The 14,765-nt window shown below is 46.8% G+C and overlaps 1 protein-coding gene across 1 annotated transcript in view; it reads left to right on the top strand.

Annotated features, from left to right (window-relative positions):
• Bltp3a (bridge-like lipid transfer protein family member 3A) overlaps positions 1-14,765 on the top strand; it is a 54,340-nt gene that overhangs the window by 16,927 nt on the left and 22,648 nt on the right. The window contains exons 2-7 of the mRNA XM_050141174.1: positions 10,476-10,638; positions 10,738-10,776; positions 11,026-11,117; positions 13,084-13,273; positions 13,454-13,594; positions 13,938-14,108. Of these exons, the coding sequence (XP_049997131.1) occupies positions 10,476-10,638; positions 10,738-10,776; positions 11,026-11,117; positions 13,084-13,273; positions 13,454-13,594; positions 13,938-14,108 (796 nt within the window). The remainder of the gene's footprint in view (positions 1-10,475; positions 10,639-10,737; positions 10,777-11,025; positions 11,118-13,083; positions 13,274-13,453; positions 13,595-13,937; positions 14,109-14,765) is intronic.

Consider the following 14,765-nt stretch of genomic DNA (forward strand, 5'->3'; position numbering starts at 1 on the left):
CCAGGACAGCGAGGCTACAGAATGAGTCTTTGTTTCAAAGAAAAAAAAAAGAACAAAAACAAAACAAGTTTATCTTTTACTGTACGGTTCAAAACCAGCCTAGGATACATGAGATCTTATTAGAAAAACACCAAAAGCTAACAGTGAAATAATAGACAACCAAATTTAAATAAGGGCAAAGGACCTAAGTAGGCATTTCTCCAAAGAAGACATGCGTGTGTCCGGCTGTGACGTAAGAGGATGCCATCCAGAGCTGCAGCTGAGAGCTGTGAAGACACACTTGAACCACAGGGTGACGACAGTGAAGAAGGCGATGGCAAGTGTCAGTGTGTTCCTCTGGTGCACATCACCAGGTACAGAGGTTCCACGCCCACAGTCCCAACAAGAGAGAAAATCACATGCTCACACCAGAATTTACATGTACGTGTTTAAGCTCCATAACAGCCCGAAGAGGAAACCCGAATGAGTGCCTGTCAGCTGCTGATGTTCGTATGGCGGATGTAACACGTGACATGTCACATTGCTAGACTATAAAAAGGAATGAAATGATGACAGGACCTGAGTTCAGATCCCCAGAAGCCACGGAAAAATCCAGGCTGGTGTAGAGGCTTGTAACCCTAATGGTAAGGTAGGGGGTAGAGTCGGAGATGCTGGGACTCTTGTTGCCATGCTGATCAATCTACCCTTGTTTTTTGTTTCTTTTTCTACGAGGTCTGATCATTTATTTGTTACCCCTAAAGACTTTTTTTCTTTTTGTTTTTTTGAGACAGGGTTTCTCGGTGTGGCTTTGGCTGTCCTGGAACTTGCTGTATAGCTCAGGCTGGCCTCAAATTCACAGAGATCCTCCTTCCTCTGCCTTCTGAGTGCTCTACCACTGCCTGGCTATAAAGACTATTTTTGATGAGACTTAGAAGTGGAAGCCCTCAGCAAGGACAGCCATCATTCTGAATAATCTGTTCCTGGCGCTTTTCTTTGGCTTCCTTCATTTTCTTGGCCCAAAGTCTAGCATGTTCTGCAGCCTCCTTGTTTTTCTTAATGCACTGTACCTGGAGAAAATACATTGGCGTTTGTGTTATAGATGTTGAATCTTGGGTGCTTTGGTTCTGGGCTTCTCACCGTTTTTTAAAGCAGTGGTTCCCAGCCTTCCTAACGCTGTGACCCTTTAATATAGTTTTTCATGTTGTGGTGACCCTAACCATAAAATTATTTTCTTCCTGTCAGAACTGTAATTTTGCTGCTGTTCCAGTTGTAAATACCTGATACTTGACCCAAAAGGGGTTGCCACCCACAGGTCTGCCAACTTTTTTGGGCCCCACCCACTGAAACACAGTAGTACCTGCCAGTCCAGGAACCTCCTCGCCTTTGCTTGTTGAGAACACCCGGATTGACATCCACAGCGCATCTACAAATAGAACGGACTTGAGCTTCCTCTGTCCTGCTCCCCTTAGTCTATAACAAGAATGCCCCTAAGCAACAACAGGTACACTCTGCTGTGGCTCGAGATAACCTGTTTCCTGGAAAACCTTGTTTGATGTCTGATGCCGTAAAACAATCCCACAGCAGTTCAGAATTCTTGATTATAAAAAGGGTTGTTTATTTAAGAGGAAAACTTACAGATCACTGTCCTAAACAACAGTCCTCTGAGTGCAAACAGGAACAGAGTCTAGCAGCCAGATCAGGAGCCAGAAGCAAGAAAGTGGGTCACACGGTTCCCACTGTTTTTTAAACTATAGGAGACCTCGCCCAAGTGGGCTGGTATCTTAAAGGCTATTGGCTGAAGGAGCAGAATGTGGAGCAGCTGTCCACTGATTCAGACCATATAATTCTTGTATCCTTCACCCAGTTACTTCTGTGGTCGAGTGCTTCTCAGAGACAACACAGCGTTTGTGTTCATCTTTCTCTTTAGTGAGTTTTTGACAGCCGGTGGCTGGAAAGTAGCTGTCAGCCTCATCTTGACATGGCCAGCTGCCTAGGAGGTGCTGTGAAAAAGAGTATGTATGTTGGAATTTCATGTTAAGGGGTGGAAGGTGCCTGATGTTATCCTCTGACCGCTACACATCTGTTATCACATACGCATGTGCACACTCACACACATAGACATGAGCATGCAACATATGTACCGGCACAAAATACTGTACTAAATAAAAATCTTACAGAAGAGTGACCATATATGAGTTCTGCTATATTAAATATCCAAACTAGGAAAAGCCATAGACACAAAATAAACTGATGGTCTACTAGGACTGCTGTGGGAAAATGGCGGTCTTGTGGGTAGCAGCCACGCGTGGGTTTTCTTGGAGAGGAGTAGTGAAGCTTTTCTAAAGTTGGCTTTACATAAGGTTGCACAACTGGTAGTACTAAAGCCATTGGCTTGTGCACTTTAAATGGATGGACTGTATGGCATGTGGAGGTGTTTTCACAGGCAGGATAAGGACAAGGAAAACCATTCCTGGTCTGGGCTTTTGTGCTTGCCTTGTGTCCAGGAAGCCTAGAGTTCATCCTCGGCAGCACATCAAGCCTAGTGTGGTGGTGTACACCTGAAATCCCAGCATTTGGGGTGTGGAAGCAGGAAGAGCAGCTCAAAGTCATCTCTGGCCACATAGCAAGCTCAAGGCCAGCTTGGACTTCATGAAAAACTACCTCAAACTAATAACAGCAAGATCCTGGAGATATGATGTTCATATTGGTAAAAATGAAAGATAAAAAGGAAAACACCTGCAAATGAAACTTCCACGCCGTGGGTGATTTTGCTCCAGCAGCAGAAGAGGCTGTGGACGAAAGGTCAACTGCTGAAAGGAACTCATCAAGTTTCATACCCAGCTCATGTGTCCTTAAAAGGATGTGGCAGTTTGAATGATGTCCTCCACAAGTCTTGGGCATTTGATTCCTTGGTCCCCAGTTGGTGCCGTTTGGGGAGGATTTGGAGGTGTGGCCTTGCTGGAGGAAGTGTGTCACTGGACAAGCTTTGAGGTTTAATTTACTCCTGCTGGGTCAAGTTAGGGGGTCAAGTTAGTCGCTGTCCCCTGCCTGGGTTTGAGATGTGAGGCTCTGAGCTGCTGCTCCTGTCGTGCAGCTGATCCTGTTGTGGACTCTAACCCTCTAGAGCTGTAAGCCCAAAATAAACCCCTCCTGTACGTTGCCTTGATCATGGTGTTTTATCACGGCAATAGAAAAGTAACAGACAAAAGAAGAGAGAGAGACATTTTTTAGATAATAGATTGAGGATTCCAGCCCCAGTATAAGGTATACTTACTAAATTATTTAAATGGGAGAGGAAATGAAAACATACAGATGCTTCAGCTTACAGGAAAGACTGAAGGGCAATGGAAATATAAAAGACTGCATGATTCTCTTCCTTAAAAGACCCCGTGTAGAGGATTTATATTTACATGTTCTCTGTACACATTCCTAGAATTCTACACATGATAACTAGAATTCTCATTTCAAATGCAGAAGAAACATCCACCAGGTAGGCCATATCCTGATCAGTAAATTCTTCCAACCATTTTCTAGCTAGCGAGTAGCTGGAGGGATAGCTCTGTAGTTGGGAGCATTGTCTGTTCTCCCGGAGGATCAAGAATTGAGTCCCAGCACCCACATGACAGCTCACTGTGATTCCAGCTCCAGGGCATATGATATCCTGTTCTGGCCTCTGTGGGTGCCAGACATTTATGTGGTGTACACACAAACTTGCAATTAAAACACCTGTACACATAAAAAATAGTAAAATAAAAGAGTTAAAATATTAAAAACTTGATAGGTTGTCTGATTATAGTGGAATTAACTAGAAAAGTCTTTTGCCCAAATGTATGTCTGTGTACTGTCTGAGGAGGCCAAATGAGTGTCAGATACCCTGGAAGTGGAGTTATATACATGTGTGAGCTGCCTTGTGGGTGTTAGAAATTTAACCTGGGTCCTCTGGAAGAGCAGCCAGAGCCCTTAACCCGAGTCATCTCTCCAGTCCCAGTGGTTTTGGATTTCTGAGACTGGGTCTTGTTATACCTCTTAGTGAAGGAGCGGAGCGGGGAGGAGTTGTGAGTTCTGCTGTCTGCAGGCTCTGGGGCAGGTAGTAAGTAGAGAATGCTGGGTTCTGTCCCATCTCTGTGGTGTGCTTAGTCCCACGGTTAACCCCCAGTTGACTAGGACTCTAGGGTAACCCTTTCTCATCACTGTGTTTTCATTTGTAAATTACAGATTTTCAATTAATGGTTATTATTAATTTTGAGACAGGGTTTCTCTGTGTAACAGCCCTGGCTGTCCTGGAACTCTATCTAGACCAAACTAGCCTTGAAATCAGAGACTCTCCTGCCTCAGCTTCCCGAGTGCTGGGACTAAAGGTGTGCATGCCATCACTGCCCAGCTTGAATTAAAATTATTTAAAATCCTTTTTGGTTGTGCGTGTTGGCACATACCTGTCACTTCAGCACTAGGTGTCTGAGGTAGGAGGATCAGCAATTCAAGGCAAGCCTCCCGAGTACTGAGTTCAAGGGCAGCCTGGGCTATTTGAGACACTGACTTAAGAAAGTTTCTGACTCTTAGAGTCTGCAGGTTTAAAAACTCTGTCTTCTTAACATCATGTTACAGATTTGCAAGGATGATTGAGAGCCTTCCCATTGCTCCTTTAGCAGATGGTGTTTCTCCTGCAGAGATGAAGCTGATCAGTGTGTTTTTCCAACTTGACTTTGTCTAAGCCTCTGTATCAGTGATAGTAACAGACGGCCCGAGAATGTTTCCCCAGATACCGGGCTGCCATTAGCCTTTTTAGCCATCCTTGGACTGTGAGGGATCGTAGATACTGTGTTGTGCCGGGGACTGTAGGGGACAGAGATGGCATAGCAAGGCTCTTCTCAAGCACTCAGATTCCTCTTGTTTTTGAGAACTTGATCTGGCATCTGAGGCTGACTTGGCACAGTTGGCTTCATCTTATTGCCTCAGTTTAATCTGTTGAACTAAATGATGGGCCAGAGTTTGCTGGAATTCCTTGTATAGGTAGTGGGAGAGCCACGTGGGCTCATGGATTTGCTGAGCCTCAGTTCAGACCCCCCCCCCCCCCCGTAATAACTGGCTCCATGAATCACCTTTTTTTTTTTTTTTAAGTGAACATTACTATTTTGCCTGCACATATGTCTGTGTGAGGATGTTGGGTCCTTTGGAACTGGAGTTACAGACAGTTGAGAGCTGCCTTGTGTGTGCTGGGAAGTGAACCCAGATCCCTTGGAAGAGCAGTTCGTATTCTTAACCTCAGAGCCATCTCTCCAGCCTCCCCATGGATCACCTTTTAAAACTTATTTTTTATCATTGTTGTAAACTTCAGGAAATACCAGTTCAGGGAAATTGTGTTTGTTTTAAAGATGGTCTCATTGAGTAACTCTGGCTGGGCTGGTACTCACTTTGTAGAACAGGCTGCCCTTAAATTAGAGATCCACCTGCCTCTGCCTCCCAAGTGAGGATACACTCAGGCTGTGTCCCTGTGTGTAAGCGACACCTGCTGACAGTCATTACTGTCCTAGGGAAAGCCTGTTTGCCGTCCTGGGAGTGTACTGGAGACGTTCTGGTGAGGAGGACTAAGCCTTACACTTGCTAGGCAAGCACTGTAGTGCTGAGTGAATCCCTACCCCCAACTTGTAGAGCTTCCAGTAGCAGCAGTGTTCCACTTCTGATGTTTGATGGCACTGTTTGCTTTTGTACTTGATCATCCAGCTGGTGGCACAGCGCCTTCTGTGCTCTCCAGTCAGCGTCCTGGTGGAGACGGGTTGCTGTGTGGAGGGACATGAAGTAGCCCTGGCATTCTCAAGGTCTTGCTAATAATTGGGTTGGTGAAGTTCAGAAAGGTTCCCGATGATACTATACTATAACCTTACCTGAAAATGGAAGGGGCTGGAAAGATGGCTCAGCAGTTAAGAGCACTGGCTGCTCTTCCAGAGGTCCTGAGTCTAATTCCCGGCAATCACGTGGTGTCTCACAACCATCTGTGATGATATCTGGTGCCCCCTTTTGGCCTGCAGGTGTACATGCAGCTAATGAATCTTAAATTGAAATTTATTCTATTTGCACAAGATAAGTGCACACCTTTAATCCCAGCACCCGGGAGACAGAGGCAGGTGGACCTCTGTGAGTTTGAGGCCAGCCTGGTCTACAGAGTGAGTTCCAGGACAGCCAGGGCTACACAGAGAAACCCTGCCATGAAAACAGACAAGAACTTCTCATGTGGGCATGACAGTATGTACCATGTACCTGCAGTCCTAGGACTCATGAGGTGAAGGCAGGAGGATTGCTGGTTTGAGGCCAGCTTGGGGGCCTCCTTATAAGGAAGAGCAGCGTTTCTTGTTGGTTCTCATTCTGATTTTGTCTGTACTGAAGGAAGGATTGCCAGGAGAGTTTGAGAAAGGAATTGTGATCCGTTGAATCCTCTGAATGTATAAAGGGCTCAGAAGTGCCCTATGAGAGCAAGTGTGCTGAGCTTCCTGTTCCGCCTGCTTGTTCCCTGACTATCGCCCCTCCTCTTCTAGAGGCGCTGGGACCCCCCTCTTTTCTAGAGGTACTGGAACCTCCCTCCTCTCTTCTAGAGGCGCTGGGACCTCTCCTCCTCTCTTCTAGAGGCTCTGGGACCTCTCCTCCTCTCTTCTAGAGGCGCTGGGACCTCTCCTCCTCTCTTCTAGAGGCGCTGGGACCTCCCCGCTCTTCTAGAGACATTGGGACCTCCCCTCCTCTCTAGAAGCATGCACTATCCTCAGTTGCCTATTCTTGTTTAGGAAGTGGTGGACTTTTTCTCACCCTGTTTTTGTTTGCTTGTAGGCATTCATTTCAGTAAAAGGAGGGTCCTAGTTTTCAGAGGAAAGGATCCATGGGAACAAAGCTGGTCTCTATCGTTTACAAAACAAAGTTGGGGGGCTGGAGAGATGGCTCAGTGGTTAAGAGCGCTGACTGCTTTTCCAGAGGTCCTGAGTTCAATTTCCAGCACCCACATGGTGGCTCAAAACTAATTTCCAGGGGGCCCGATATCAATGGCAAAACACCAATGCACATAAAATAAAAATAAATAAATTAGAGAAAATGTACTTGCTGAACAAGCATGACAATTTGAATTCAGAGTTCCAGCACCCTCAGCAAAGTCAGGCACATGCTTATAATCCCAGCACTGGGGGAGCAGAGACAAGAGAGACCCAAGTTTTGCTATCCAGCCAGTGGAGTTGTGTTAGTGAGCTTCAGGTCCAGTGAGAGACACTATCTCGGAAAATAAGGTGGAGAGCAATGAAAAAGACACTTGACATCCCTTCTGTCACAACCCACCCCCTCCAGTAAGAATTAAAAAGAGCAGAGTTGCTTCACACTTCGTTTGTTTTCAACTCCTGTTTAGGGCTTGGGCTGTAGTCGAAGGTAAAGTCTGGGGATTCCTTCTTCCTTATGTGGAACAAAGGGTAAACCTGTCCTCAGCCCTCTGAAGCTTTCCTGGTTTTCACCTGTATTTACATCCTCAGGGACACAGAAGTGTGGTTAGCCCGTGACCTTCACAAGTGCAGGCTTTTGACAGGTGGTAAAGGCTGAGAGTCTCTCCAGGAGCTGCGTTGATTTTGGAGGCAGTGTAGCTTGTGACACTATCTACCCAAGTATGCTCACAGTTTCCCCTTTTGTGTCTGTTCTTCAAGCTGATGAAGGAGTGTCAGACTAGCGCCTCTCTGGGCGTCTGCTGTCCTTCCAGGGCTTTAACTGAGAGTGCTCTGCTTGCCATTGTCATTTTCTGAACTTCAACATTATCTAGATGCTGATGTAGCCTGCTGCTGTCGGATGGATGTTTGCAGAGGTAGGCAAGCGTTGTGAGTGCCATGGTTGAAATGTCTGCCCCCCAGGCCCACAGGAGAGATGTGACGTGCTAGTTGGCTGCCTGTGCGAGTGGCTGATGCAGTACTGAGCTTTGGGACTCTAACTTCTGTAGTCCATGGCCAGCAAGTCTGCTTCATCCCTAGCATTTGCTCAGCACACACGAGTCCTGACAAGTGGCCGAAGTGAGCACTGGGTGGGCCAGAGACCCAACACCATCTGCGTGTAGCGAGAGCTGTGGGGACTTCTGGGAAGGCGGTCCTCAATAATCCACAGCTGCGAAATGAGTCTCTAGGCTGTCGGAGCTTCCTGTGGGCCATCCCTCAGTCCACAGGTATCACTTTCTTGAATTTGCTTATCATGCCGGTTAATTTTCATTTCTGTGTATCCTCTTGTGTCATAGGATACTGTTTTGCATGGTTGCCAGCGTCTAAAAGGAATTTCATTACTAAAATTACAAAGGAATACCATTTATGTACTGTAAAAAAATACAAAAATAAAACTTGTGGGCCAGCAAGCTGGCTCAGAGAGTAACTGCATTTGCTGCCTGACAACCTGAGCTCCATCTGGGACCCACATGGTGGAGGGAGAGAGCCAGCTTGGCCTTGGCATGAGTGCACCTTCCCTCGGTGAATAAATAACGTGATGGGAGAACGTGCACATGATGATTAGTATGGACAAGGAAGGACACCTTTGAAACGCAGCTTAGAGAGAGAGGGACCGTGGGGGCGAAGCTCATAAGTATAAACTTGGAACCTAAACTGTTAGCATCTAAGATAAGAATGAACATAAATAAACACAAGGAAAACTAGTGATGGAGGACAGAGCACGTTGCTTATTGTGACAGAAGATAGCAACTCTGAGATGCAATAGCAAGAGGAGGTTCATTTGCCTTGCTTGTCCCAGACTAGCAGGCTCAGCTTTGAAGAAGTAGGCTTACGTTGATCCAGTTGAAAAGATGAGAAAGGATTTGGGAGTCATTCGCTAGCAGGGCCGTCTGTTGAGTCAGTGCTTGGGAAGAATGTGTAGACTAAACTCCTGTCTTAGGTGTGCTAGCAAACCGAGCAAGCACGGCTGCCGAGAAAGTGTGTCACAGACTCCAGGACTGCCGAGAAGAAGATAGGAGCCAGGTGGGTTGCTGAGGAGGTCTCCAGGAAAGGGAGGAAGATGGGAGCCGAGCGTGGACCAGAGAAGACTGGCCTGAGTCTCCCGGCCGGGTTTTTTTTTTTTTTTAATTTATTACAGATTTCTGTCTCTTCCCCACCTCCGCCTCCCCTTTCCCTCCCCCTCCCCCAATCAAGTCCCCCTCCCTCGTCAGCCCAAAGAGCGGGGTTTTGTTGATGGCGCACTCAGAGCTCTAGACCAGCAGTTCTCTTCTGCGATTCTTTTAGGTGAGCATTTAGACTCCATGTCTCAAAGTGAGGCAGGATCCATCCTTTTGGGACGACCTTTTGGGACGACCACAGGTATCGGTTTGCTCATGGATCCCATCAGCTTGTCACTGTTTCAGAGTCCACAGAGTGCCTCTGTTGCTTTTAGTGCTATGAAAAAATAGGCTGCTTTTTTTCCCCAGCTGCTGCCCTGTTCCTCCATCACTACCGTGATTTAGACCAACAGTGTTGAGCCTGTGGGTTGCAATCCCTTTGTAGGTAGAACGATCCTTTCTCAGGGGACACCTAAGACTTGGAGAACACAAATATTTACTTGACAATTCACAACAGTAGGAAAATTGCAGTTATGAAGTAGCAATGAAAATAATTTTACGGTTGGAGGGAGTCACCATAACATGAGGAGCTGTATTGAAGGGCTGCAGCTCCAGGAAGTTGAGAGCCGCTGCTTCAGAGCATCTTTCCCCAATCTGTTATGTTTATTTTATTTTGAAAGGCACATTAGAAGGTTACTTTCTGGCGTTGACAGACAGGTTACTGCACTTGCGTGGGTTCTCTCTGGCCTCTTGTAGCTTGCAGAACCCTCCCAGTGGTTCTTGCTTTGGTTTTTACTGAGTCCCAGGTGTTCCTCTGAGCTTGGATTTGTGAGGTGTTTTTGCAGCCCTCTGCTTTGTTCTCTATCCTTGCTGAAAGCATTCCTGGCTGTCTGTTTTTACCCATCTGCCTGTCTCCATATACATACAGACTTAGAAGGACTTGAGGAAGCTTCATTTTCTAGTTTCTTTCTTTTTTAAAAAATTTATTTAACTTAATTTATTTGCCTTGGTGTGAAGGTGTCTGAGCTCCCCCGGAGCTGGAGTTACAGACAGTTGTGCTTCCGTGTGGGTGCGGGGAATTGAACCCAGGTCCTTTGGAAGAACAGCTAGTGCTATTAATCACTGAGCTATCTCTCCAGCCCCTGTTTTTGGGTTTTGAGATTGGGTTTCTCTATGTAGCCCTGGCTTTCCTGGAACCCACAATACATTGTCAGTAAGGTGGTGGCTATCATAGTAGAAGAAGAGGTCTTGCCAGGTGGTGGTGGCACACGCCTTTAATCCCAGCACTCGGGAGGCAGAGGCAAGTGGATCTCTGAGTTTGAGGCCAGCCTGGTCTACAAGAGCTGGTCCCAGATCTGTGTGTGGCGTGAAGACCAGGGATGATTGACTGTGGTAGTGCCAATTCATTTATCGTGTTGCCCTAGAAACAGTGCTTTCCTGTCACTCTTCGCAGGTTCACCAAGAATCTTTCCCCAGACAAGATCAACTTGAGCACCCTGAAAGGGGAGGGTCAGTTGACCAATCTGGAGCTAGATGAAGAGGTTCTGCAGAATGTGCTGGAACTGCCTACCTGGCTGGCCATTACCAGGGTCTACTGCAACAGGGCCTCCATCCGGGTGAGCATGGGGTCCAAGTGCTGCTGCTGTCTTGGACCAGGAGGCTTGTTTTCTTGAGGAACAGCTGTCACATGCTGTGTCTTTGCTTTGTTCTTTCAGATCCAGTGGACCAAGTTGAAGACACATCCAATTTGCTTGGTAATGACCTTTTATACTTGCAAGTAATCTTTTGCGTTTTAATTTTCTACCACCACCGCCCAACCTTCTTTGTTTTTTTAAATAATGATTTTTACGTCTCAAGATCTATCCTTGCATTTTCTTTGGGACCCAGACAGAAAGTTAGAAGTGTGGTTTGTGTTGGCTGGGGCGGCTTGTAGCAGTCTGCTGTCTTGCTGGTGCTGTGCGAGGGTTGTGTGGATGCTTAGCTCTGCGTAACTCTTCTTCCAGTGTCTAGATAAGGTGGAGGTGGAGATGCAGACCTGTGAGGACCCTCGCCCCCCAAACGGACAGTCTCCCATTGCCCTTGCTTCGGGACAGAGGTTAGTGACTGAGCCCCGACAAAGGATTGTGAGTGACTGTCTGTTACTGTGCCCAGGCTGGTTTCAGTTTATGAGTACTGGGATTCTAAGTGTGCCGCACTTTCACACATACAACTAAAGCAGATAGGTTAGTGTATCACACCCCTGTTTCAAATATCAAACCTCAACAATTACCAACATTTTGCCAGTCTTTTTCCTGTGTGTTCCAGGACTTGAAGGCAAATCTCAGGTGCCATATTGTACCTCTGTGTTACTAACAGCAGTATGAACTTGGGGACACAGAGTGTCGAACTGAGTATGACACAGAGTGTCGAACTGAGTACGTTCCATTATATGGTAGCCCAGGGTCCCTTTGAATTCTCTGTGGGTAGCTCGGGCTGGCCTTGAACTCCTGATCCCAGGATTTCAGACTGTGCCACCATGCCCAGCTTCCCTCTCATTTGACTGTCACTCACTGGGGTGCTTGGCTTTTGTGAACATGCATCAGATGTGTTTGTGAGGCTGTGTGCTCTCTCGGGGAGCACCATCAGATGTGTTTGTGAGGCTGTGTGTTCTCTCGGGGAGCACCATCAGATGTGTTTGTGAGGCTGTGTGCTCTCGGGTGAACGCCTAGGGATGAACTTGCATGGTGATAAGGGTATATGGGGAGTTTTGATTTTGGAAGAAACTGTCAAATTCTTCCCAACAGTTTACCAAATTGTATCTGTTTTTAATGTTTTGTATATTTTTTTCTTGTCCTGTATTTACATTTCTCTTTTGGCAGGAATATAACTAACTAAAGGAATATAACTTCTCAATGTTTTTGTCTTTTTTTTTTTTTTTTTGAGACATGTTATCACTGTATCTTGCCTGGAACTTGATGGCCTCAAACTCAGAGAGATCTGCCTGCCTCTGTCTCTTCAGTGCTGAGTTAAAGGTGTCCTCGAGGCACAGCATTGCTCTTCTCCTTAAAGCAGACGGGTCAGTGGGTAAAGTACGTGCTCTGTAAGCATGAGGTGTGGAGTTCGCATCGCCAGCTCCTGTGTAAGGCCAGAGAGTGGGAACCCACTTGTAACCTCAGCTCTGGGTGGGAAAAGAGGATCCCCAGAGGAAGCTGGCATTTGCTTGCCTCTGCTTCTTGAGTGCTGGGATTCCAGGTGTGAGCCACAGCTGTTTTCATTATTGTTCTATTAGGGATGAATCCAGGGCCTGTAGCGTGGCAGGCAAGTGATCGACCACCTAGCTGTACTCTACAGTGTCTCTATAGTTTGGATTTATGTGTGTTAGTGTTATTTTTTCTGTGAACTGTGTATACTTCGTTCTATTTTTATTGGGCTGTGGGACCTTTTATTATCCTATGTGACTAAATTGCATATAAGTGTGTGGCTTCTTGGGGAACGAGCTTTCTGGCTATGCTAGGCAGGTGGGGGAGCACTGGCTATAGTAGGCAGGTGGAGGGAGAGCTTTGGCTATAGTAGGCAGGTGGAGGGCGTAGTATTCTTGACTTGAATTAACACTATAAACCCCTCCTGACCTGTCTGAGTTTCTTTCTTCTTCCTATTCCCTTTTTACAGTATTCTGTGTCTTTGAAGATTTTATAGAAAATTAGAGGTCTGGAGAGATGACTCTGAGATTAAGAGCACTGGCTGCTCTTTTAGTAGATCTGAGTTTGGTTCTTAACACCCACTTGGCATCTGTTACCATCCTTAACTCCATTTTCTGGGATCCAGCTCCCTCTTGTGGACTCTGTGGGCACTGCAAGCATGTGATGTGTGATAGGCATGTATGTCGGCAGTATACTCAAACATTTAAGCAAACACAGAAACAAAATATTAAGAAAAACCCCAAGCAAAAAATTTAGAGGGGAAAAACAACAAGGAGAGCAGAAAGAAAAGTAAGCAGTCATGTTTATAGCAGAGTCTCTGTCTCTGGAATAGTCCCATCCCTGCAGCCCCTGGGTCTGATCTCTCTCCTTCCTCCGTTGCAGTGAGTATGGCTTTGCTGAGAAGGTGGTGGAGGGGATGTTTATCATTGTCAATTCCATCACCATCAAGATCCACTCCAAGGCCTTCCATGCTTCTTTTGAACTGTGGCAGCTCCAGGGCTATAGTGTCAACCCCAACTGGCAGCAGAGTGACCTGCGTCTGACCCGCATCACCGATCCCCGTCGAGGAGAGGTGACCGTCCTAGTGTTCTGAGGGGAACGAGTGGAGGGATTGGAAGTAGAGGAAAACCAAGACCTCCAGTTAGGATGCTGGCTGAGAGACCACTCGCCTTGTCTCTCTTTCCCCTCAGCTCTTCCATCTTCTGGTTCATCTGATCACAGAATCAAGGGATTTTATTTTCCCTCCTTCCAGGTTTTAACATTTAAGGAAATAACTTGGCAGACACTTCGAATTGAGGCAGATGCCACAGATAATGGGGATCAGGACCCAGTTACCACTCCACTGAGGCTCATTACCAACCAAGGCCGGATCCAAATAGCCCTTAAGAGAAGAGTGAGTGTGTGCGCCCCAGGCTGGGGAACTTCTGCCACTATCCACATTGTTGTTAGCCCCACCAGTGTGAGAGGAGCTTTCCGTCGTTTGGGTACTTCTAGAAACCAGTTTCTACCCGTATTTATTATGTATACTCTTGGCCTAAGCATCTTGAGGTTGACTGCTACTTTTTCTTAAAGAAGCAAATCTGAGTAACTCTGTAAGAAATAGGTTTTCCAAAATGCTTGAATGGTTTCTTTTTATCTCCTGGAAGGTGAAAAGCTGCCTGGGAAAACCAGGCCACAGTCACTTTAAGGCCTTGGAAGATACAAGATGCTGACCTGTGTTCTCTGTGGCCCCTCAGACCAAAGATTGCAATGTGGTTGCCTCCAAGTTGACGTTCCTGCTGGATGACCTGCTCTGGGTGCTGACTGACTCACAGCTCAAGGCGATGATGAAGTATGCCGAGTCGCTGAGTGAGGCCATGGAGAAGTCAGCCCAGCAGAGGAAGAGCCTGGCTCCTGAGCCTGTGCAGGTTAGAGACGACTGCACAGCTTGTGGGGCTGGGGAAGCTGTTGGCCAGCTCTGATTTATGCTAGTGTCGGCAGAATGAAGACTGTGTTGGCTTGCTCACGGAGCTCACCAGTTGTGTTGCTTATACTTGTCCTCTTTCATTTGCTGTGTCCGCTGGATCCTCCCGTATGTCAGATGGAGCCACCTTCCAGAGAAAGGAGGTGGCATGAGCCCCTGGTTCCTCCCCTTGGGATTTGCACTGTCTGGAGCATAGACAGTGGACAGATTGTTAATGTGTGGTGTGCCAGGTTCTGTAGCAGGCAGACCCCGTGCTGCGAAAGCGTGGAGAAAGGGCACTGCCCATCTGGCACAGCAGCACCCTTAGGGAGGACATTCTAGAGGAGATGACTGGGGTCAGCGCAGTCCTGGTAGCTGAGAGCTTGCAGGGCAACTTGTTATAAGAGATTTCTGTCCCACCAGGTCCCGTAGCCGTTTAGTTCCAAATAAACAACAGAGTCTTACATCAATTATAAACCAGTTGGCCTAGTAGCTCAGGCTTTTATTCAATAATTCTTATATCTTAAATTAGCCCATAATTCTTGTCTGTGGAGCCACATGGCTTGGTTCCTTTTATCAGTGAGGAATTCTCATCTTGCTTCCTTTGTGTCTGACTTCTTCT

This window comes from Alexandromys fortis, unplaced genomic scaffold (genome assembly GCF_014885135.2).
Source record: "Alexandromys fortis isolate MF-2015 unplaced genomic scaffold, M_Fortis_MF-2015_v1.1 scaffold_9, whole genome shotgun sequence".
In the NCBI taxonomy this organism is placed as follows: Eukaryota; Metazoa; Chordata; class Mammalia; order Rodentia; family Cricetidae; genus Alexandromys; species Alexandromys fortis.